We start from the raw sequence: 23,146 nt of genomic DNA, 5'->3' as shown, positions 1-23,146 counted from the left end.
AGTCATCAACTGTTGCCTGTGAGGCAGAGGCCTGGAGTGACAGGCTCTTATCATTCACAGATTCATTATGTTTGGTAATCTGTGTGGGCTTCTGAGAGGGGGGGTATCTTTCCCATGTTTGAGCGCTTAACAGCAGCATGCCACACCAATTCTAGCCACAGGAAAAACACCCACAGCACTGCTGCCATAACAAAACAAATTCCTAGCACCTCAGCGGCTACTGGCATTATGCAGGGGGTTCCCTACATTAGATGAACAGATAGTGGTGTATCAGATCGTACATATGTCCTGTGCTTAGTGGGGTACTTCCTTGATTCGTTAGATCAAGGTTGTATGCCCACACAGTGTCTCCGGAACATACCTCTCTGGAGTGAGGAAAGATGACTTGGTTCCGAATTCTGGGATGATCAGTCCCTTATGTGAATTCCTGGGTGAACCAAAAGGAAAAGGAGGAGCCAAGAAGCGGTGTTACACTTCTGGGTGGTGTGTGCCTAAACCAAGGTCACTTCGACTGAGGACAAGGACAAGGAAGGGGTGTAGGAGGGGTTTCTGTGCTCACCCTCACAGAACCAAACAGCACACAAAACACCGAGGGGCCTACTTGCTGAAATCAAGGGGGGACCTTGCCAATCAGACACGCTGTCTCTCTCGGTCACGTTGGTGCCAGAAACTGCTGTGGATTCATTCTGAGAGAAGTGCGGTGGGGCCAAGAGGCACGAAGTCATGACACAGACACTGGGAGTCGGGTGAAAGTGGGCTAGAAGCGAGCAGCTTGCAGGCTCGTTTATTTCAGTTGGTACAGCAGCTTATATAGCCGAGGCAGCCAATCCAGTCAAGAGGCAGTTTATGCTGTGACCAATCACTGCCTATTGCCAGGCAGGCTCCTTTGCCAGGTGGGTTCTGAAGTCATTCCTGAGTAACTGACGCTTGCTTGCCAGTGCCCCCTTGGCACGGCCTTCTCATTCCACCACACTGTATCCAGTCTCCACAGTGGCAGCATCTCACAGAGAGTGGAGTGTCACAGCCAGGGTATTCACATAGATATGGTCAAGATACAGAACAGCCCCTCACCCCATGATGCCTTAGGGTGATATCTAATAGCCACAGTGACTTCCTTTCCACACTACACCTTCCTTAACCTTGGCAACCATTAATCTTTTCTCTGTTTCTATTATTTTTCTCATTTCGAGATGTTTCCTGTTGAATCGTGCAGTCCAATTTTGGGGGTTGAGTTTGTTTCCTTCAGAGTAATTCCTATGTGATTCACCCGAGTTGTTGGGTGCATTTGTGGTGGTTCCTTTTGGTTGCTGGGTCATAGTCCATGGTGTGAATGGACCAGAACGTGTTCAACAGTCGCTCATTGGAGGATGTTGAGGTTGTTTCCAGTTTGGGATTATTACGAGCTAAGCTGCTGTGAACGTTTGTGTGCTAGTTTTCTTTGTTTAAAATAGCTCTATTGAGCTGTAATCCATATACCACTTAAACTGTACAGTTCTGGGGTAGGCGTTGAGCACAACAGTTAAGATGCCACTTTGGATGGCCACATCCCATGCTACTTGGAGAACCTGGGTTTGAGACCCAGCTCTGTTTCCCATTTTAGCTTCCTGATAATGTGCATCCTGGGAGGCACAGGTGATGGCCCAAGTACTTGACTCACCACCATTCATGTAGCAGACCTGGATTGAATTCTGGGCTCCTCCTGGCTTTGGACCAGCCCAGCCTCAGCCATGGCAGGCCTTTGGAGAATGAACCAGTGGATGGAAACTCTCTCTCCGTGTCTTAGCAGAACACTCAGTCCTTCCTCACTGAGTGTAGTGTTAGCTGTAGGTTTTTGTAGATGTTCTTTGTCAAGTTGAGGGTGATTTTCTCTATTCCAAACTCACTGAGAGCTTTTATTGTGGCTGAGGAGCAGGGAGCTATTAGATATTTGTCAGGAACTTTTTCTATATCAATTAATATGATCACATGATTTTTCTCCTTTAGTGTGTTGATGTGGCAGCTTCCACTGATTGACTTTCCAATTTAGCCTGTCTTGCAGACCTGGAGTCAGTCTTACTGTACACTTACTGTGATGTATAATCCCTTTTGTACATTGTTGGATTTGAGTTGCTAATGTTTTGTTGAAGATTTTTTAAAAAGATTTATTTATTTATTTATTTGAAAGGTAGAGTTAGAGAGAGGCAGAGAGAGAGAGGAGAGAGAGAGAGGTCTTCCATCCAATGGTTCACTTCCAATGTCTGGAGCTGTACCCTTCTGAAGCCAGGAATCAGGAGTGCAGGGGCCCAAAGACTTGGGCCATCTTCTACTGCTTTCCCAGGCCACAGCAGAGAGCTAGATTGGAAGTGGAGCAACTGGGACTCAAACCGATGCCCATATGGGATGCTGGCACCGCAGGCAGCATCTTTACCCACTGTGCCACAGCACTGGCCCCACTGTTGAAGATTTTTATACCTAAGCTCACAAGCAATGTAAGTCTGTTTTCTATCTTTTTGTACTGGTGTTGTCTGGTTTGGTATCAGAGCAATACCAACTTCATGAAAATTAATTGGGAAGTATTTCTTCCTCTTTATTTTTTTGAGAGGAGATCACAGAAATTGTCATGGTGCTGATTCTTTAAATATTTGATAGGATTCTCTATTGAAACTGGCTGATCCTAGAAATTTCTTTTTTAGAAGATTTTAAGTCATCATTTCAATTTTTAAAATCATTCTAGTAATGTTAAGATTATTTATTTCATCTTGGTTAAGTCTGGGTAGTTTGTCATTTTTGAGGAGTTGGTCTGTTTCTTGTTTGTTGAGCTTATGAGCCTAATATTATTTGTAGTGGTTCCTTATTAAACTTTTACTGCTTGCAGAAACTGTATTGAGATAATTTCACTCAGGATATAGGAACGAAATCAGACATTTGATGATTTGCATCTCGTCTCTTTATTTTTACCAGTCTTGGAGATTTATCAATTTTATTATTTTTTATAGAAAACCCAGCTGTTTGTTTCATTGATTGGGTTATTATTTTCCTGATTTTAGTGTCATGCATCACTGCTCCTGTCTTTATTATTTCCTCCCTTTTCCTGGCTTTAGGTTTCCTTTGCTCTTCTTTTCCCAGTTTCCTGAGATAGGAACTTGAATTAGTGTTTTGAGACCTTGCATCTTCTCTGTTGTAAGCATTAAATACACCAGTTTGAGTCCTGGCTGCTCCTCTTTTGGTCCAGATCTCTACTGTGGCGTGGAAAAGCAGTAGAAAATGGCCCAAGTCCTTTGACCATTGTGCTCACTTGGGAGACCCAGAAGTTCTGGCTCCTGGCTTCGGATTGGCTCAGCTCTGGCCATTGTGGCCATCTGGGGAGTGAACCAGCAGATGGAAGACCTCTCTCTCTCTCTCTCTTTCTCTCTCTCTGCCTCTCTGTAACTGTGCCTTTCAAATGAATAAATAAGTATTTAAAAAATATTTATGGGGCTGGCACTGTGGCAGAGCAGGTTAAGCTGCTGTCTACAGCACCGGCATCCCACATGGGTGCCAGTTTGAGTCGTAGCTGTTCCACTTCTGATCCAGCTCCCTGCTGATGTGCCTGGGAAAAGCAGTAGAAGATAGCTCAAGGGCTTGGGCCCCTGCACTCACATAGGATACTCAGAAGTTCCTGCCTCCTGGCTTCAGAAGATTCTCTCTCTTTCTCTCTCTCTCTCTCTCTGTCTCTCTCCCTTCCAAATAAATAAATCTTTTTAAAAATTATTTATTTATTTATTTATTTTGAAAGGCAGAGCAATAGAGAGAGAAGGAAAGACAGAGATTTGCAATCTGCTGGTTCATTCCCCAAATGGCTACAATAGCTAGGGCTGGGCCAGGCGGAAACTAGGAACCTGGAACACTATCTGGATCTCTCTTGTGGATACAAGGGTCCAAGAACTTGGGCTATCATCTGCGGCTTTCCTTGGGTGCATTAGCAGGGAGCTGGATCAGAAGTAAAACAGCACTTCCATATGTTATGCCAGCAGTTGCAGGTGGCAGCTTGACCCACTGAACTACAGCACCAGTCCCTTGTGTTGTTTTCTAAAGTTTCTTTCTTTATTATTTGAAAGGGAGAGAGGGAGAGAGGGAGAGGGGGAGGGGAGGGGGAGAGAGAGAGAGAGAGAGAGAGAGAGATTGATCGATCCACTGGTTCACTCCCAAAATGCTTGCAACAGCCAGGGCTGTTGAACAGCTGGCCAGTTGAAGCCAGGAGCTAGGAACTCCATCAGGGTCTCCCATGTGGATGGCAGGAACCCAAGTCCTTGAGCCGTCAAAGGAAATGAAATCAGAAGCGGAGCTGGGACTTGATCCCAGAAACGTGCTGTACTACCACACCTGCCCCTGGGGCCTCTTTTATAAGAGCACTCATCCCACTCATAGGGGCTGCACCTTCATCATCTTGCCATCTCCCAGAGAGCCACCTCATGACACCAGCACCTTAGTGGGGAAGGACTTCAGCACAGGAATTTAGAGGGGACACAGATATTGAGACAGTAGCGGAGAGGCTCTTCTCCTTGACCAGATCCTACGGGTTTGTAGGGGTCTTCAGATCTGCTCTGACCTCACCTCTGGTGACTGCTAGCAGGTGATGGTAAAGTCCCCAGCTCTCATTGTGGGTATGGTCCTTTCTCCTTTCTGTCTCTGTTTGCTTTCTATAGTTTGGGGCTTTATTGTTTGGTACATGTAGGATCATCGGTCTCCTGGTAGATGAATTCTTTTATCATTAGGTGATCCTTTTAGCATTTTGTTTTTTAAAAGATTTTATTTATTTATTTGACAGGTAGAGTTACAGACAGAGAGAGAGAAAGAGAGACAGAAAGAAAGGTCTTCCTTCCGTTGAGTCACTATCCAAATGGCCGCAACGGCCAGAGCCATGCTGATCTGAAGCCAGGAGCCAGGAGCTTCCTCCTGGTCTCCCATGTGGGTACAGGGGCCCAGGGACCTGGGCCATCCTCCACTGCTATTCCAGGCCATAGCAGAGAGCTGGACGGGAAGAGGAGCAGCCGGGACTAGAACCAGTGTCCATATGGGATGCTGACGCAGCAGGCAGAGGATTAACCTACTGCACCATGTGCTGGCCCCACTTTTAGCATTTTAAAAACAGCCTGTTTGGAAGCCTAGGCGTCCTTCCTTTGTTATTTTGTTACACACTCATCAGTCCTCGCATTATGTCTCTGTTCAGGACTTCATTTTATGTGAAAGTTTGATGGACTGTCCTCCAAGATTCAAAACAAACTCGAAACAACCTTACATATTCTTGATAAACCCAAGTTTGAGCCCGGCTCACAGTACGGAGCTGCAGCCGGGATTTGAGGATCTGAGGGAGATAAGTGGGTGTCTCCCTCTTGGCTGAATCAGATGGGAACTTGGCTGGTTAAGATGTTGCATCTCCCATCAGAGTGCAGGATTTGATGTCAAGCTCCACCCTCAATTCCAGCTTCCTGCTAACGCGGACCCTGGGGGGCAGCAGTGATGGCTCAAGTAGTTGGATGCCTACCTGGGAGACCTGGATTGAGTTCCTAGCTCTGACTGTGGCCAATCTATTTCTGGCTGTTGCAGACATTGGGGGAGTGAACCAGCAGATGGGGACATGCTTTCTTTCTGCCTCTCAATAAATAAATAAATAATTTAAGAAAAAAAAAAGACTCTGCGGCTTTTACACAAGGAGCTGTATCAGGACCTCAGATGTCAACCCAAGGAAAAAGCTCATAGAAAAATGGGATTAAAAGGTAATTTTATTTTGATTCCAAAAAAATCATTAATATTTTTCACAATACACATTTCTATGAACTTTTTCTAGACCTCTTGTGTTAGAGTCATAGGTTTATACCCGAGGAGGTATATTGGGATCTCTGAGGATACAGTGGATTTTTAAAGTACAGTCTAGGGTAGGAGTTAGGCCTAGCAATTAAGATGCCAGATGAGATGCTTGCATCCCAATATCAGAGTGCATGGGTTTGATTCCCAACCCTGGCTCATGATGCCAACTCCCTACCAACACAGCAGTGATGGCTCAGGTGGCTGGGTTCTTGCCACCAACATGGGAGACCTAGATTGAGTTTCCTGGGACCTGGCGTTGGCCTGGCCCAGCTCCAACATTGCAGGTATTTGGGAAGTAAGCCAGTAGATGTCTATTCTCGCCTGTCTCGGAAACTTAAAAAAAAAAAAAAAAAGTACTAGAAGTTTAGTCTAATTGTTACTTGTTTTGAAGTTGTAAACGGTATTAAAGGAGACTATGAGCTGCTTCTGTCCATCAGAAGGGAGTGGACTGAGATGGATGGAGGAGCCCTGGCCCTGGCCCTGTGGCCTCCTTAGGCTGTGCTGGGAAAACAACCAGCCCCTCTGCCCTCAGTGGAGTAGCAGGGACCCGTTGGCCTTCTTGCCGGAGACGATGAAGCTCCAGATAACCCTGTGTGACCCTGGGCTTGAGGCAGCGAGAGGCACTGAGGGTGGCGAGAAGGAGTGCGGAAGGCGAGGGCGTGGCTGAGACTTCAGGCCGTGGTGCAGGGCGGGGCAACTGGGGCCCAGCTTGGCAGACCCTCGGGTGAGGAGACAGAGCTGGAGTAGTAGACGAACACAAATACCCAAATGGAGCGTGAAAGGCGAAAGCCAGCCAGCAAGGGCCTGCAGGGACCCACCACGTACTGACGAGTGTACGTGTGTGAGCAAAACCACTTGAGGCCAGGAAGAGAACCCTTGAGAGGTTTCGAGGAAATCTGTCCTGGGACAGGGCAGCGTCTGTGCTCACCCCCGGCTGGGGCCAGTGCCTGTTGCTGGCTGCCGGTCCCGACACTCACACTTGGAAGGGAACGAAGTCAGAAGGCTCTTGACTTAGTCGTGGGGAAGGATGATGCCAGACAGCGCCTGGCCAGCGTCCAGCCTGTCTGTTCTCAAAAGCAAGATACAGAGACCCCGGGTGTCCCCCAGGTTTTTAACTCCAGCCCAGAACAAAGCTCACCAACATTTATGGGGATACAGAACTCTCTAGCAGCAGACAAGGCAAAAATCGCTCCATCTGGCGTCTGACGAGGGATTACTGGAGGACTCAGGAGGAGGAGACAAGTCAGGGAGCCAAAGCCCCCCAGGCCTGCGTGGAGACTGCACTTAGCAGACATGTCCACTGAGAGAGTCGCCACGATTGTATTTCAGGTGTTCAAAAAGTGAAGTGGACACCTGGAAGATATAACAGAAAAAAGAGGCAGACATGACAATGGTAACCTCTGAGACTAAAAACACGCTGGGTAGGGTGAGCGGCAGAGCCGAGGCTGCGGAAGAAATAATGAGTGCACAGAAACTATTTAAATGAAACACACGGGGGCTGGTGCTGTGGCAGAATGGGTAAAGCTGCCCCCTGCAGCCCTGCCATTCCATATGGGTGCCAGTTCGAGTCTCGGCTGCCCCACTGCCAATCCAGCTCCTGCTAATGGGTCTAGGAAAGCCGTGGAAGATGGCTCAAGTGCTTGGGCCCCTGCACCCATGTGGGAGACCCAGATGAAGCTCCTGGCTTCAGCCTGGCCCTGTCCTGACTGTTGTACCCATTTGGGGAGTGAACCAGTGGATGGAAGATCGATATCTCGCTCTCTCTCTCTCTCTCTCTCTCTCTCTCACTGCCTGTGCCTCTATCTCTCCTTCTCTGTAACTCTGACTTAAAAAAAAAAAGATTTATTTATTTGAAAGGCAGAGTTACAGAGAGGCAGAGGAAGAGGCACAGAGAGAGAGAGAGAGAGAGAGAGGTCTTCCATCTGCTGGTTTACTCCCCAGATGGCCGCAATGGATGGAGTTGTGCCAATCCAAAAGTGGGAGCCAGGAGTTTCCTCCAGGTCTCTCATGTGGGTGCAGGGGCCCAAGGACCCAGGCCATCCTCCATTGCTTTCCTAGGCCATAGCTGAGAGCTGAATTGGAAGTGGAGCAGCCAGGACTCAAACCAGTGCCCATATGGAATGCTGGCATTGCAGGCAGCAGCCTCACCCACTATGTCACAGCACTGGCCCCAGTAACTGTGACTTTCAAGTAAGTAAGTAAATCAATCAATCAATCAATCTCTTTTAAAAATGCAATATACAAAGAAAAAGGAATTTTAAAAAATATAAATTGTATTATGGAACCATGGAATAACTTTAAGCAGCCTAAGCTATGTGTAAGTGGAGACCCTAAAACACAAGAGGAGAGACAGAGACAAATTTGAAGAAATAGTTGGTTCAATTCATTGGGAGTGTTTAACAATCCTGAAAGTATATGTATTGAATAACAGAACTTTAAATACAGCAAGCAGAACCTGGTAAAAGCGCAGGAAGAAATAAGTGCATGAGTACAGTCAGAGTCGTAGCACAAATACAGGTATGGAGCAAAGATGGAGGACAGAGAACACTATCACCCACCTGATCTGAATGGCAGTTAGATAAAGAACACTCTTTTTTTTTTTTTTTTTTTTTGACAGGCAGAGTTAGAGAGACAGAGAGAAAGGTCTTTCTTTCCGTTGGTTCACTCCCCAAATGGCCGCTGTGGCCAGCGCGCTGTGCCAATCCGAAGCCAGGAGCCAGGTGCTCCTCCTGGTCTCCCATGCGGGTGCAGGGCCCAAGCACTTGGGCCATCCTCCACTGCCTTCCCGGGCCACAGCAGAGAGCTGGCCTGGAAGAGGGGCAACCAGGACAGGATCTGGCGCCCCAACTGGGACTAGAACCCGGGGTGCCGGCGCCACAGGCAGAGGATTAGCCAAGTGAGCCATGGCGCCAGCCAAGAACACTCTTTTCTTAAGTGCATGCAGCAACCTGCCAACATAGATCATTATCTGAGCCGTAAAGTAAGTCTCAGTAATTTTTTTAAAAATCGGGTCATATAAAGCTTCTTCTCTAACCTTGATGAAATTAAATTAGTAGAATAAACATGCTAGAAAATCATCAAATATTTGAAAACTGACATACTTCCAAACAACTCATGAGTAAAGAGGTCAAAAAGGAATTTAGAAAATATTTTGGACTAGATGAAGATAAAAACTGCGTATCCACGGGGCCGGCACTGTGGCGTAGTGGGTAAAGCTGCCACCTACAACAAAAGCATCCCATATGGGCACTGGTTCAGGTCCCAGCTGCTCTACCTACAATCTAGCTCCCTGCTAATAATGTACCTGGGAAGACGGCAGAAATGGCCCAAGTACTTGGACCCTGTCACCCACGTGGAAGACCGTGATGAAGCTACTGGCTCCTGACTTTGGCCCAGCCCAGTCCTGGCTGTTATAGCTATTTAGGGAGTAAACCAGCAAATGGAAGATTCTCTGTCTCTCTCTCCCTCCCTCCCTTTTTCTCCCTCCCTTCTTCCTCCCTTCTTTCTCTCCCTCCCTCTCCCTTTCTTTCCCTCTCTCTATAACTCTGCCTTTCCAATAAATAAATAAATTTTTAAAAACATGTTTAAAGACTGCATTGTATCCACACTGTAGGGCAGAGCAGAAGCAGTCCTTAGGGGGATTTATGGCACTGAATACCTGTCTTAGGAAAGAAGAAAGAACTCAAGCCAATGACCTTAAGAAATGAGGAACAAATAAACAAGTTAAATCTCATGTATGCAGAAAAAGTGAAATGATAAAGATCAGAGTAAAAATCAATAAAATATCAGAAAAATCACAGAGAAAACCATTGAAACACAAAGTTGGTGCTTTGAGAAGATAAATAAAACTGAACCGCTAACCTTGCAGATCTAGGAAGAACAGACGACAGAAATTACCAGTATCTGACACAAGAGAGTGATATCCTACAGTTTCTACAGGTGTCAAAAGGAGAATAGGGAATATTAAGAATAAATTTCTGGGGCTGGCACTGTGGCTTAGTGGGTAAATCCGCTGTCTGCAGCACCAGCATCCCACATGGGCACAGGTTTGAGCCCTCGCTGCTCCACTTCTGATCCAGCTCCCTGCTAATGCACCTGGGAAGTCAGTGGAAAATGGTCCAAGTCCTTAGGCCCCTGCACCTATGTGGGAGACCTGGAGGAAGCTCCTGGCTCCTGCTTCAGATGAGCTCAGCTCTGGCCATTTGTGGCCATTTAGGGAGTGAACCAGCAGATGAAGGATCTCTCCCCCACCCCCAACTCTGCCTTTCAAATAAATCTTTAAAAATTAATTAAAAAATTAAAAAACAAATTTCTTCCATTAAATTTGACAACTCAGATGAAAAGGACAAATTACTTGAAATATACAGACTTCCAAAACTGAACTGAATAAGAAATAGGTCACTTGAATAACCCTTAATCTATTCATAAAAAGAATGTGTAGTTACAAACTTTCTCACTAAGAAGCCTTAGTCTCGGATGGCCTCACAGCAGGTTTCCACCAAATATCTGGGGAAGAACTCATACTGATGGGGCAATAGTGGCGCAGCGGGTCAAGCTGCCAATTGGGGTGCCTACATCCCCTGTCAGTGCCTGGAATCAAATCCTGGTTCCACTTCCAATCCAGCTTCCTGCTATGCACACCCTGGAGGCAGAAGATGAAACTCAAGTACTTGGGTCCCTCTCCGCTAACCTGGGAGACCTGCCTTGAGTTTCAGGCTCCTGGCTTTGGCCTGGCCCAGCCCTAGTTGGGGAGGAAGTCAGTAGATAAAAGATCCTTCCTTCCTACCTTCCTTCCTTCCTTCCTTCCTTCCTTCCTTCCTTCCTCTCTCTCTCTCTCTCTCTCTCTCCCTCCCTTCCTTTCAAATAGAATGGAAATAAATAAAAATTTAAAACAAAGAAATTGGGCATCTTTGTGGTTAAGACACTATCTTTGATGCTGTTTATGTCCCGGCTGCTCCCTTCTAATGCTCCTGGGAAAGCAGCAGAAGATGGCCCAAGTACTTGGGCCCCTGCCACCCTTATGGAAGACCTGGATGGAGTTCTGGGCTCCTGGCTTCAGTCTGTGCCAGCCCTAGTCATTGTGGCCATTTGGGGAATGAACCACCAAATGGAAATTCTCACTCTCTCTGTGTGTGTCACCCTGCTTTTCAAATAAATAAATAAATCTTTAAAAATCTCTTTGAAAAAGAATTTTATTTTTAAATTTTATTTATTTGAGAGATGGAGTCACACGGAGAGAGTTCCCACCTGCTGGTTTGTTCCCCAGATGTCCACAACAGCCAGAGCTGGGACCAGGACTGGAGCCAGAAACTGTGAACTCAATACAGGATCCTTAGGGTGGAAACAGAGATTCAACTTCTTGAGCCACCCCCTGCTACCTGCATTAATGGGAAACTGGAATTGGGAGCAAGACTCAGGAATCAAACCAGGGCACCCCAATATGGGAACCAGTGTATTAACTACTACACCAAATGCCCACTCCAACCCAGTTTTTTATGTGGGAAAATATTTGAACAGATGTGTCACCAAAGAAGATACACACATAGCAAATTAGCATATGAAAATTCTCCTTAGTCATGCGAGCAATGTAATGAAACCTGCCAACCCCCTGCCAGTGTCCACAGCTTCCCCAGCACTGGTAGGATACCACACCTGCCCGTTAGAATGGCCGAAGGAAGTGGGTTCCCAGTTCCCAAGTGACCCTGTTCTCTGTGATGCTGCCTTCCTCACACTTTGAAGAGGTGGAAATGTGTTCAGAACTTGTCTGCGCTGGCAAAATACAGCCCCATTGGCTTAATCTGAAAACTGAAGGAAGGTTAAGAAATGGACCCATCTCTTTGTCAACTTCCTGAAGCCATAAAACCCCAGCTGGCCTCCAGCCGTGATTGTGCACCAGGAGTGACAGTCTTGCCTGCCTCTTGGTCTTGAGCGGATTTGGCTTCCCATAGAGCTGGCTCCTGGAGGTCAAGGATAAAGGGGAAGGACTCTTCTTCCTGGAGGCCACTGCGCACTTTGCTTCGAGAAGCTAGACCCGACGACTGACTTGGGTTTGCAGGCAGGGAGCCGTCAGTCACCTTGAGTCACTCATCCACACTGCGTCATCTTGCCTCAATGACCTGAAGTCTTCACATGACTTGGGTATTTGTTCCTGGTTACTCAGAAGGTCTAGCATAAATCTTGTTTTCCTTGCCCCTGCCCTTTCTGGTCCTGTTCGTTTGATGGTGTGTTTTGTGTAATGCTCGGATGAGGCCTGGGCTTGCCTTTGTGATGTTTTAGTTTGGGGAAGACCAGCCAGGCAGGGAGGGGAGCAGGATGAAGTGGAGGGGGGGGGGGGATTGGTGTGGCGGTGAAGCTGCACTTGGTGTGTCTGCATCAGGTCCAGCTTCCTGCTGACGCACCCCCCAGAAAGCAGACAATGATGGCTCAAGTGGCTGGGCCCCTGTCACCCATATGGGAGACCAGGATGGAGTTCCCAGCTTCTGGCCTGAGGCCAGCCCTGGCTGTTGCTGGCATTTGGGGAGTGAACCACTGAGTTGAAAATTCTCTGTCGCTCTCTCTCTGCCTTTCAAATCAACATTTTTTTAAAAGATGAAGGCATGAGCTGGGGACCGGGGGGAGCAAGGATTCTTGGGAAGGAAGGAGCAACACATTGTGCCCATTGACCCTCAAACATTCACCGCAACCCCGCCATGTAGCTGATCAGCCGCAATACACAGTTATGAACACTGAGGTCCAAAGAAGCGTGGTGATGTTTTCCAGGCCACGGCATCACCTTCCCCATGAGTGGGGAGGAAGGACTTGCATGCTCTGGGACGTGGGAGGCAGTCACTGGGAGCGTGGACGCTGTAGAGGCTGTGCCATCTGCCCCTCGGGTTCCCTGAACACTTGTTGGAGACTGAACTCTTCGTCTCCCCACCTCCCTGAACCTGGCTCTGCTCTGTTCTGGAGTTCACGGCGTCAGCTCTTGCCCTAGTACCTCAGCCTCTACATGTGCTCATCTGGGACTGCCCCAAGCCCCTGAGGCAGGCAGCTCTGCATCCCGAGTCCCTCCCGCCTCCCATCTCAACTCCGCAGGCATCCTCGCAGCTTCCTGGGGTGTTTCTTGGAGTCCTTCCCCCGCCCTGCCACTGTGACAATCTAACGTGAGTCTTATCAGCTTGCACTCTCACTTAGCTACCCTCGGGGCTCCTTACTACTTGGGGGTGAAGTCCACCTTCCAGCCTGGTGAATCACACCGTGCCTGGCTGGCACTGCCAGCCTCTCCCCTTTGCACGTCCATCTCTGCTCACTGCCCCCTGTGGTGGAGCAACAACTGTCACCACTCCTCCAAGGCTCCTCCCCTCAAGAGGTAGAGTCTCTCACCCCACCCCTGGGTCTGTGCTGCCCTTGGCCTGTGGAATTGGCAGATGATCTTCAGGGTCCACTTTCCCCTCCTGGAAAACTGCTGCTGTCTGGTCAGTGAAGATGACAGACCATGTGGTGCAAAAAGCCCAATGGGCAGCTGTCATTGGCTGCCAGGCTGTGCCTGGGCCATGTCAGACCAGCCAACCATGGCTGAACTGCCATATGACCACAGCTAAGTGAATTACTCCAGTCCAGACCAACAGGAGACCTACGCTGCCAAGTGCTGCTGATTTGCTGACACACAGAAGTGTGAGCTGACCGAGAGGTTGAAACACTAAGCTTTTAATTTCAGCGAAGGCTTAGTAATGTGACCCATGCACCTCTGGGAGTGGACTGTCCAGCCGTCCCAGCCACTGTGATGTCTGTGGCCACCCAGGCAGGTGCACTGTTCTCTCTCTCCTCATCTGTGCTGGGGTTTCCTGCTGAATTTCTCATCCCCTTTTAGGATTCACATTCAGTCCCTTCTTCTATGGAGACCCCAACCCTGCCAGGGTCTCTGCACTCACCACACTGCTGTACAGCTGTTTGCTTGTCTGTATCTCTTGCCTGCCAGCCAGGCAAGTTGCTCGCCTCTCTGAAGCCCTGGTATTGCCAGCCCAACATCACCCTGGTAGTGGGGAGACCAAAGAAAAAATAGCATAATGGTTACTGAGGGCCTGGCCCAAGGAGAACACTCAGAGAATATTACCCTTCTTGCCCCGCCTTACTGCCCTATTTACACAGATATATACACACACACTGGCATGCAGACATGTGTGAACACACATGTACACACAACATGCAGGCTGCATACACACATGTACACATAAGAATCCCACCTCATTGCTCTGAACCGAGGGTCCTTTCAAGGCTGACATTATCTGTGGTCTCCAGCAGTAAGCACAGATGAGATGTTGGCACAGGTGAATACTCAAGTGTTTCATGAGTTCATAAAGCACAGTCTCCTATCCCAAAGGTGACCATCAGTTTCACATGGAAAAAGGCTCAGCTGTATCAAGTTGCCTGCCACGTATCTGATAGATCCCTGCCAAAAGCCAGGGGGCCTTCCATGTTCTGGAACATCATGATCCATGTGTATCACATGAGGTTCCATAACTGGCAAGGCTGTTGACCCCTGGCTGCTGCTCTGTAGTCTGGCTAATGAATGTGTCAACGTGATCTCTGAACCAGGATCACAGAGTAGAGTGACAAATACAGATTTCATTGCAGCTCACATTTTTTTTAAAGATTTTATTTATTTATTTCAGAGGTAGAGTTATAGATAGACAGAGAGAAAGGTCTTTCATCCACTGATTCACTCCCTAAATGGCTGCAATGGCTGGAGCTGGGCCGATCTAAAGCCATCAGCCAGGAGCTTCTTCTAGGTCTCACACAGGTGCAGGGGCCCAAGCACTTGGACCATGTTCTGCTGCTTTCCCAGGCCATAGCAGAGAGCTGGATTGGAAGATGAGCATCCAGAACACGAACTGGCACCCATGCAGGCTGCTGGCACTTCAGGTGGAGGCTTAGCCTATTATGCACAGGCCCCTGCAATTGATTTTTGATTCTTGGGACAGGCTTTTCAGCTTACTCAGATTGATTGCAGCAGACACAGAGGTGTCTAGACTTGTAGGTGTTCCTTCATTGTTTTTTTTTTTTTTCCTTTTTTTTTCCTTTTTTTTTTTTTTTTTAATTTTTGACAGGCAGAGTGGACAGTGAGAGAGAGAGAGACAGAGAGAAAGGTCTTCCTTTTGCTGTTGGTTCACCCTCCAATGGCCGCCGCGGTAGGCGCGCTGCGGCCGGCGCACCGCGCTGTTCCGATGGCAGGAGCCAGGTGCTTATCCTGGTCTCCCATGGGGTGCAGAGCCCAAACACTTGGGCTATCCTCCACTGCACTCCCTGGCCACAGCAGAGAGCTGGCCTGGAAGAGGGGCAACCGGGACAGGATCGGTGCCCCGACCGGGACTAGAACCCGGTGTGCCGGCGCCGCAAGGCGGAGGATTAGCCTGTTGAGCCACGGCGCCGGCCCTTCATTGTTTTGATATCACTATCCACAAAGATAACATTGCATTTAAAAACAGTCACTGTAAACTTTCAGAAAATCCAAAAGAGATTGGATTTGGAATGTTTTAGAGTGATATTGAAGTAGTAAATACTACAGGGTGATCTACAAATCCAAAGCATTCCCAAACCTGGAACTTTTCCAGTGCCAATGTGATGCCAAAAGTGGAAAATTCCACACCAGACTTCATTAGACAGGTTGCAGTCAAAACTCTGGCGTGGGTTTGCCTGACAGTTAAGATGCCAGGAGTTTGAGTCCCAGCTCTGCTCCCAAGTCCAGCTTCCTCCCAGTGCAGACCCTGGGAGGCAGCAGTGGTGGCTCAAGTAGTTGGACTGCTGCCACCCATATGGAGGGCTGCACTGAGTTCTGAGCTTCCAGATGTGGCCAACCAGGGACCATTGCGGGCATTTGGGGAGTAAACCAATGATTAAGATTCCCTCTCTCTCTCTATCTCACATAAACAGATTGTTTTTAAAGATTTAGTTACTTATTTGAAAGGCAGAGTTATATACAGAGAGAAAGTTTCCATCTGCTGATTCACTCCCTGAATGGCCTTAGCCAGGGCTGGATCAGGACAAAGCCAGGAGCCTGACACTCCACCTGCGTCTCCCACATGGATGGCAGGGGCCCAAGCACTTGGGCCATCCTCTGCCAGTTTCCCAGGTGCATTAGCAAGGGAACTGGAGTGGAAGTGTAGCCCCAAGACTCGAACCAGTGCTCTTATGAGATGGTGGCACCACAGCTGGGGCTCAATCCTCTGCACCACAATTCTGGCTCCGATAAACTTTTACCCAAAAAAACCCCAATCACACTATAAATGTCACATAAAATTCTGACTATGTTTATAAGGCATATATGAAACATAGATAATTTTTTAAAGTAATTTATTTAAAATTTTTAGATCTGGATCTAGACTTGGGTGCAATCCCTAATCTATCTCATTTTTAAATATTTTTAAAGATTTATTTTTTTGAAAGGCAAAGTTATAGAGAGAGGAGGAGAGGTGGCGGTGGGGGGGTGGGTGGGAAGATATTTTCCATCTCCTGGTTCACTCCTCAAATAGCCCCAACGGCCAGGAATAGGCCAAGCTGAAGCCAGGAACCGGGAGCTTCTTCTGGATCTCCTATGTGGGTGCAGGGGCCCAAGCACTTGAGCCAACTTCTGCTGCTTTCCCAGGCACATTAGCAAGGAGCTGAATCAGAAGTGGCACAGCTGGGTTTCAAACTAGTGCTCATATGGGATGCCAGCGTTGCAGGTGGAGGCTTAACCTGCTATGCCACAACACTGAACCCAATCTCATTTTGAACATACAAATACTCCAAAAGGCAAAGACATCTGAAATCTAAAACTCTGTTGCTGCAAGCGTTTTGGATACAGGACTCACATGGGGTATGCCTTGTGGGAAACCCAGAGGGACTTTCCTTGAGGATGGTCAGGAGGATCACTCTGCGTCATGACAGATGAAGGGGTAGAGACTCTCAGCTACTGTTTTGTGCCACAGAGAACTTGCCAGTCTTCTCACATGCCAAATTCCTGTGATTACAAAATTTCAAGTTAATGCCGTATGCATAGTTGGGAAAGATCTAGATGCCTCTGATTAAGCCTAGGTGATGTGCAAACTATTTATAATGCATTTGATTTAATTTGTTAAGATGCACGGTCCCAGTTTCTGAACTGGCTACTTTTGTTTGAAATGTGTTTCTGTAGGCATTTCCTTTCCTTACCTTGTGAGTGTGTTAATCATTATGCAGGTGGTAATCATTAATCAATTTCAATGAACTGGTGCTAGGTGAAGGTACAGAGGGCTTTTGAGCTTTTATTTTGTTTATTTATTCTGAAATGTTATTTTACATTCTAGCTCAACAAATTGAGCTAAAGGACTTCTAAATCTTAAATATAATACCTAAAAAATGTAAAGAATCCGGTGGAGTAGTGAAGTAGAGCTGGTGGAAAGAGGCAAGTCCATCGTGTGACAAGTGTCTGTCACCGCATCAGTGCCACTGCTCTGGTAAGACTTCGACTTGTGCCTTTAACCCACTCTGGGGAGACATACCGGACTTAAGTTAGTAAAGGAAGACGAGAGAGATTTCTGGAGAGTGGTATTGATCTGCGGGGGCTTCTTGCCAGATAGTAAGTGAGGGTAAACAAGAGGCAAGAGGAAAGTATGATGTTTGTAACTCTGCAGATGCTTTTGCATCAAATGTTGGGTTCTGAGTATGAAAACTAAAGCCCAAATCCTTTTGCTGTCGTTTTCGGGCATCTGATCACACAGCATATGAAACCATTTTGATGGCTGGGAGGATATCAAACTACTTACTATTTAATAAGTAATTTCAGAAAATTTTGACAAAGGGCCGTCTTGGTCCAAAGTGCCCTGTTAATAACATGGGGGTGCAAATATGGGTCAGACACAGCAGCTGGCCTCCAGGAGCCAGTGCTGTGGCGATTTCCCCATGGTTTTCTTTCATTTCAATCAGATGGTAAAATTTCTGTACCTTTCTTCAAAATGCTGTATTTTACCACCTAACACCTCCCAGTTCTCCATTGATTGCTCTTGAGAGTCCAAGTGATCATCTATTCATTCCTTTACCTTGCAGTTATTACAGAGTGTCTATGTCTGCCTGTCCTTGTGCCAAGGCCACAGGCAGCAGCTGGGACCTCCATGTCCCTCTGACCAGGAACCCCACTGTTCACCACCAGGCTTACATATTCTGCCTCTTCCTGCATGCCTTTCCGATCTGGGTGATGACAGTAATTTACTCTGCAAAGTTCTGATCAATTTCCCTACAGAGTCTGTCATCTCTGTTGCAAATGTCCAGTGCAGTTTGGTCATCTTCAGGCACGCCGACTACATGTGCCATCTTGCTGTCTAGGGGACAGCAGCCAAGGCTGCTGTTACAGAGTGAAGGGGAGAATTCACAGGCCCTCGCCTGGTACTCTTGGAGTCAGTGGTTCCTGAGCATTGGTTGTGCCAAGGGTTAGAACATAGACCCTGAGCACTTGCTGCACAGAGCACAAGGCCTCGGGGAAGACAGGCCCATGTGCAACTCCACCACCCCATGTACTCAGGGCTGCCCTGGAATTGGGCCCAAGGTGCGGGAGGAACCCAGAGGAGTTCCCTCCTGAGCCCTCTGGGCCTCGCAAAGTAAGGACACCTGATGACAAGAGCAACTCACCCCAGCTAGGAGTTGGCATGCAGCCTGGTGTTGAGGGTCTTGGTTTGTGCTAAGATTCTGCACTTTGGGACCAATGTTGGGTACAATGGGCCAAGCCACCAGCATTGTCCAGGCATCCCATATTGGCGCCAGTTCAAGTCCCAGCTGTCCTGCTTCCAATCCAGCTTCTTGCTAATATGCCTGGGAAGGCAGCAGATGATGGCCATTTGGGGAGTGAACCAGCGGATGGAAGATTCTCTCTCTCTACCTCCTCTGTTACTCATTATACCATTCAAATAAATAAAATAAGAAGTCTTTTTTTTTTTTTAAACTCTTCAAGAGCTTCACCTGCTCTTAGGGAACACAGGTCAGGAGTACAGTTCTCATCTGCTTCTCTTTCAGTCCTAGGTTGTTGGTTTTTTTTTTTTTTTTTGACAGGCAGAGTGGATGGTGAGAAAGAGAGACAGAGAGAAAGGTCTTCCTTTGCCATTGGTTCACCCTCCAATGGCCACTGCGGCCGGTGCATTGTGCTGATCCAAAGCCAGGAGCCAGGTGCTTCTCCTGGTCTCCCATGCGGATGCAGGGCCCAAGGACTTGGGCCATCCTCCACTGCCATTCTGGGCCATAGCAGAGAGCTGGCCTGGAAGAGGGGCAACCGGGATAGAATCCGGCGCCCCAACCGGGACTAGAACCTGGTGTGCCAGTGCCGCAACGCGGAGGATTAGCCTGTTAAGCCACGGTGCTGGCCTCAGTCCTAGTTTTCACATCCTTTACTTCCTGGTTTGCAAAGGGATGTTTGACAATGAAGATGACTGAGACCTGAAATGGGCTTGCAGCTGTTGGAGCTCAGGGTACACAAGGTGCAGCTCTGACATACAAATTGAGTGCAGCGGGGAGCAGATTTAGGACCTGAGAATTCTCCTGGAGAGCAGCAGTGAGAGGAATGTAGAACCATGCATCATTGCTGGGACCCTCCTTTGCTCATGTAATGTGTATACATTTTGGAGGTACAGTGTATAGTCTTTCAGCTCATGTATGCAACCTGAACTGATCACATGGCAACCAATCTTGCTGTCTCCTTGGCTGTGGGTGTTGGAGCCACCAGCTGCTCTCCTGCAGTTCATCATACAGAAGTTAGTGCATGCCCAGGAGCTGGAGCTGCCCCAGTGCTGGGGACACTAGGCCCTCTTACTTCTACCTGACCATGTTGGTACCCATTGTCCAACCGTTCTCTAGCCCTTCCCAGTCTCAGGTAATCTCTCCTTTAAGTTCAGGCTACAAATGTCAGGATTTCATTCTTCTTTGTGGCTGAATAGCATCCCATTGTCTGCATGTACCATACTGGCCTTATCTGTGCATCTGTCAGTGGACACCTAGGTTGATTCCCTGTTGTGGCTACTTTGAGTAGTGCTGCAAGGGTCGTAGGAGCTGGTGTCTCTTTGATGTGCAGATTTACAGTTTTTCTTTTCCTTTCTCTCCTTTCTTTCTTCATTTTAAAGAGATGATTTATTTGTTTATTATTTATTTGAAAGGCAGAGTTACAGAGAAAGATCTTCCATCTGCTGGTTCACCGCCCTCCCCCAGTGGCTGCCAACGGCCAAAGCTGGGCTGATCCAAAGCCAGGAGCCAGGAGCTTCATTCAGGTCTCCCACGTGGGTGGCAGGGGCCCAAACACTTGGACCATCCTCCACTGTTTTCCCAGGCGTATTAGCAGAGTGCTAGATCAGAAGTGGAGCAGCCAGGACACAAGCTCTTTACTCACAATGCCGCAATGCTGGCTCCTACAGTTGTTTCTTGAGCTTCAGCCACGTTGGAAGCTGCCAAGAAAAGGAATCATTGTTTGCACCTGTTCATCCCTCTAGAGCTTTTGGGGCATAGGGCACAGTAGCTGGCTGGCCCAGCCTGGTGGCATTGTGCAGGTGTAAGTGCAGTGAGGACTTCCCTTTGGGGTTTCTGCTCCAAAGCCACAGGGCTGGGGGAACCCATGGAGGGAGGGGGCGCTGAGAATGGTGGGAACTGCAGGCATGCTGCCCGGTTGTGCCCGCGTGGCTCTGCTATCTCTCCGGCAGACTTGTCCAAGGGTAAGACGTCCCTTATCTGCCCTTATTGGAAGCTAGTGGGCCACTGTTCAATCCTCTGGGCAAGGGCAGAGGTTGGCACAGTGTTGCTTCCCCTTCCAGAGTGGTTTCATCTGGTGAAATCCTTCACTAATGGAAGGCCAGTGCTTCCTATGTTAGTCCCAGGTATTTTTTTAAAGTAGCTGGAAAGTAAAATGATAATACTTCAGAACCTTCTAGCCTCCTGAATGTGTCATGCCAAGGAAACCAAGGTTGTCATAGCAGTCTGATGCTCCTGGCTGGAAGAAGGAACATTTGCACAGAGAATGTGGTGCACAGGGGTGAGGAAGGAGTGGCTGCAGCCCGGCCCAGCCGTTCCCTTCTCTGTTCAGGGAGCTTGATAGTTAACATAGTGAGTTAGTGACTGCAGCTTTTGAACAAAAGGTTCATGGTGAAGAACACTGTGTGGACTGCTTACCCCAGTAGCTTGTTTACAACTGGAGACATCTCCTGGAGATGGCAAGCAGAATGGTGGTGACAGGAGAAACTTGTAGATCTGCTGCTTGGTTGAAATGCTACCAGATGACAGAGAGCTCCCAAGCCCCACAAGTGGTGACGGATTCTCCCTCCAGTCTCTGTGTGCTACTGTCAACTACAATCGCTCATTTCCAGCATCCCCAGCCCAAGATGTGAATCACACATCAATATGTGCATGGTATCCATCTCTCATTTCTAGAGGAAGCCACTCCCACAGCCTGGGTTCTTAAAGCTACTGTTTACAGCCAGCCAACCTGAGGGTGAATCTAATGAATCTGGGAAACAGAATGGGATGGCCCAAGTACTTGGGCCCCTGAGAACCATGTGATGACCTGGTCTGGGCCTGACTGTCATGGGCATTTTTGTGGAATGAACCAGTGGATGGAAGATTTCTCTCCCTCCTTCCACCCCGTCTTCCCACTCTGCCTTTCAGAGTAATTGATTTTGTAAAAAAATATGTTTGTGTGAGAGCATGATGCAGAACAACATGGGAAGAGCTGCCATCATGTCCCCACCCCATATGGAGAATGTTCCATCATTTTCTGGCTGAAATAGTCCAGCATTGCTTGAGATTCACTGACTTTGATGGTCAGAAACTCCATGTACAGTCGTGTTTTACGAATACTCACGAGTGGCCTCCATGTCTATGAGAACACGAGAAGAAATGTGATACCTAGCCCGTGGCTGACCACTCAGCCCTCTTCTCCTCAGGCTTTCCAGCCCAGGCCATGCTGACTCCTTGTTGTCCCTGGAATGAGCCAGTATGCCCAGTCCTTGTGCCTTTGCACTTGGCATTCTTGCTAGAACCCACTCCCCCAGGACACCCTGATTCCCTTGTTCTGTGAGGCTCTGTGGGGCCCTGACTGGTGGTGATTCCTGATCTCCCCATGAACAGTAGTACCCACTCCACAGCCACTCTTGGCTGTGCTGCTGGGGCCCCACTACACAGCCCATGTTGTCTTTGGTCATTTGTTCCCCATGTGTGTCCCCATCGGAGAGAAGCTCCTTGAGAACAGGGACTTAGGGTTTTTCCCTTCTCACCCCGGCACCTTGAATCCAGGCAGAGCTTGCTCTCTGTGCAGAACCCAGGGTGTCCTCCCCTCCTGCGAGGCCTTGGCGCCTCACACATGTTGTTGTTTCCTCCTCTTAGTTCACTTATCAAGAGCCAAGCCTGGGGCCGGCGCCGTGGCTCAACAGGCTAATCCTCCACCTAGCAGCAGCAGTACACCAAGTTCTAGTCCTGGTCGGGGTGCTGGATTCTATCCCGGTTGCCCCTCTTCCAGGCCAGCTCTCTGCTGTGGCCCGGGAGTGCAGTGGAGGATGACCCAAGTGATTGGGCCCTGCACCCCATGGGAGACCAGGATAAGCACCTGGATCCTGCCTTTGGATCAGCGCGGTGTGCCGGCAGCAGTGCTCCAGCCGTGGCGGCCATTGGAGGGTGAACCAACGGCAAAGGAAGACCTTTCTCTCTGTCTCTCTCTCTCTCACTGTCCACTCTGCCTGTCAAAAAAAAAAAAAAGAGTCAAGCCTGGAAACTGCAGCTCATAATGGTACTGTTTACACTGCAAGTTTAGGAGCATCTTCAGTGATAAGTGATGCTTTCATGTAACACACATGCACACCCATGTACTCACACATACACACCCTCATACATGCACACACAGTGCACACATGCATGATTCCTTGTCTGTCTCATCAACACTCCTCTGTCCTCCTAGTAGGCTGGTGCTGAGAGGCTGGCCGGCCCCCTCTGGTCAGGATGGTGGACACGGGAAGCCCGCTCTGCGTTCTCTCTGCCCTCGATGCCGATGACCTGGAAAGCCCATTATCTGAAGAGTTCCTTCAGGAAATGGGGAACATTCATGAGATTTCACAATCCATTGGTGAGGACAGCTCTGGAAGCTTCAGTTTTCCGGAATACCAGTGTCTGGGCAGCGGCTCCGGATCAGATGGCTCCGTGATCACAGGTGAGTATCCTGGGAAGCCCTGTTTATGCATAGCCTTCCTTGGAGACACTTGTTCTCTTTAGCCAGGCAAGAGGGCACACATCTTTACAAAGAAATTTTCAAACATGAGAAAGCATCACACCTGGCAGCTCCTCAGGGATCTTATTCTCACATTACATA

The 23,146-nt window shown here is 48.3% G+C and overlaps 1 protein-coding gene across 8 annotated transcripts in view; it reads left to right on the top strand.

The window, feature by feature from the left end:
• PPARA (peroxisome proliferator activated receptor alpha) overlaps positions 1–23,146 on the top strand; it is a 69,424-nt gene that overhangs the window by 23,366 nt on the left and 22,912 nt on the right. For 3 of the 8 annotated variants that reach the window (XM_062202690.1, XM_062202688.1, XM_062202695.1), the window contains exon 3: positions 22,739–22,987. In XM_062202690.1, coding sequence (XP_062058674.1) covers positions 22,780–22,987 — 208 coding nt within the window. In that variant the 5' untranslated portion in view covers positions 22,739–22,779. Of the gene's footprint in view, positions 1–17,129; positions 17,280–22,738; positions 22,988–23,146 lie in introns of all 8 variants that reach the window. The other 5 variants (XM_062202693.1, XM_062202689.1, XM_062202694.1 and 2 more) reach the window with 3 other exon arrangements.

The sequence above is a fragment of the Lepus europaeus genome, chromosome 10 (assembly GCF_033115175.1).
Source record: "Lepus europaeus isolate LE1 chromosome 10, mLepTim1.pri, whole genome shotgun sequence".
Taxonomy (NCBI): domain Eukaryota; kingdom Metazoa; phylum Chordata; class Mammalia; order Lagomorpha; family Leporidae; genus Lepus; species Lepus europaeus.
The sequence above is the reverse complement of the archived record's forward strand: the minus strand, read 5'-3'. Positions and strand labels throughout refer to the sequence as shown.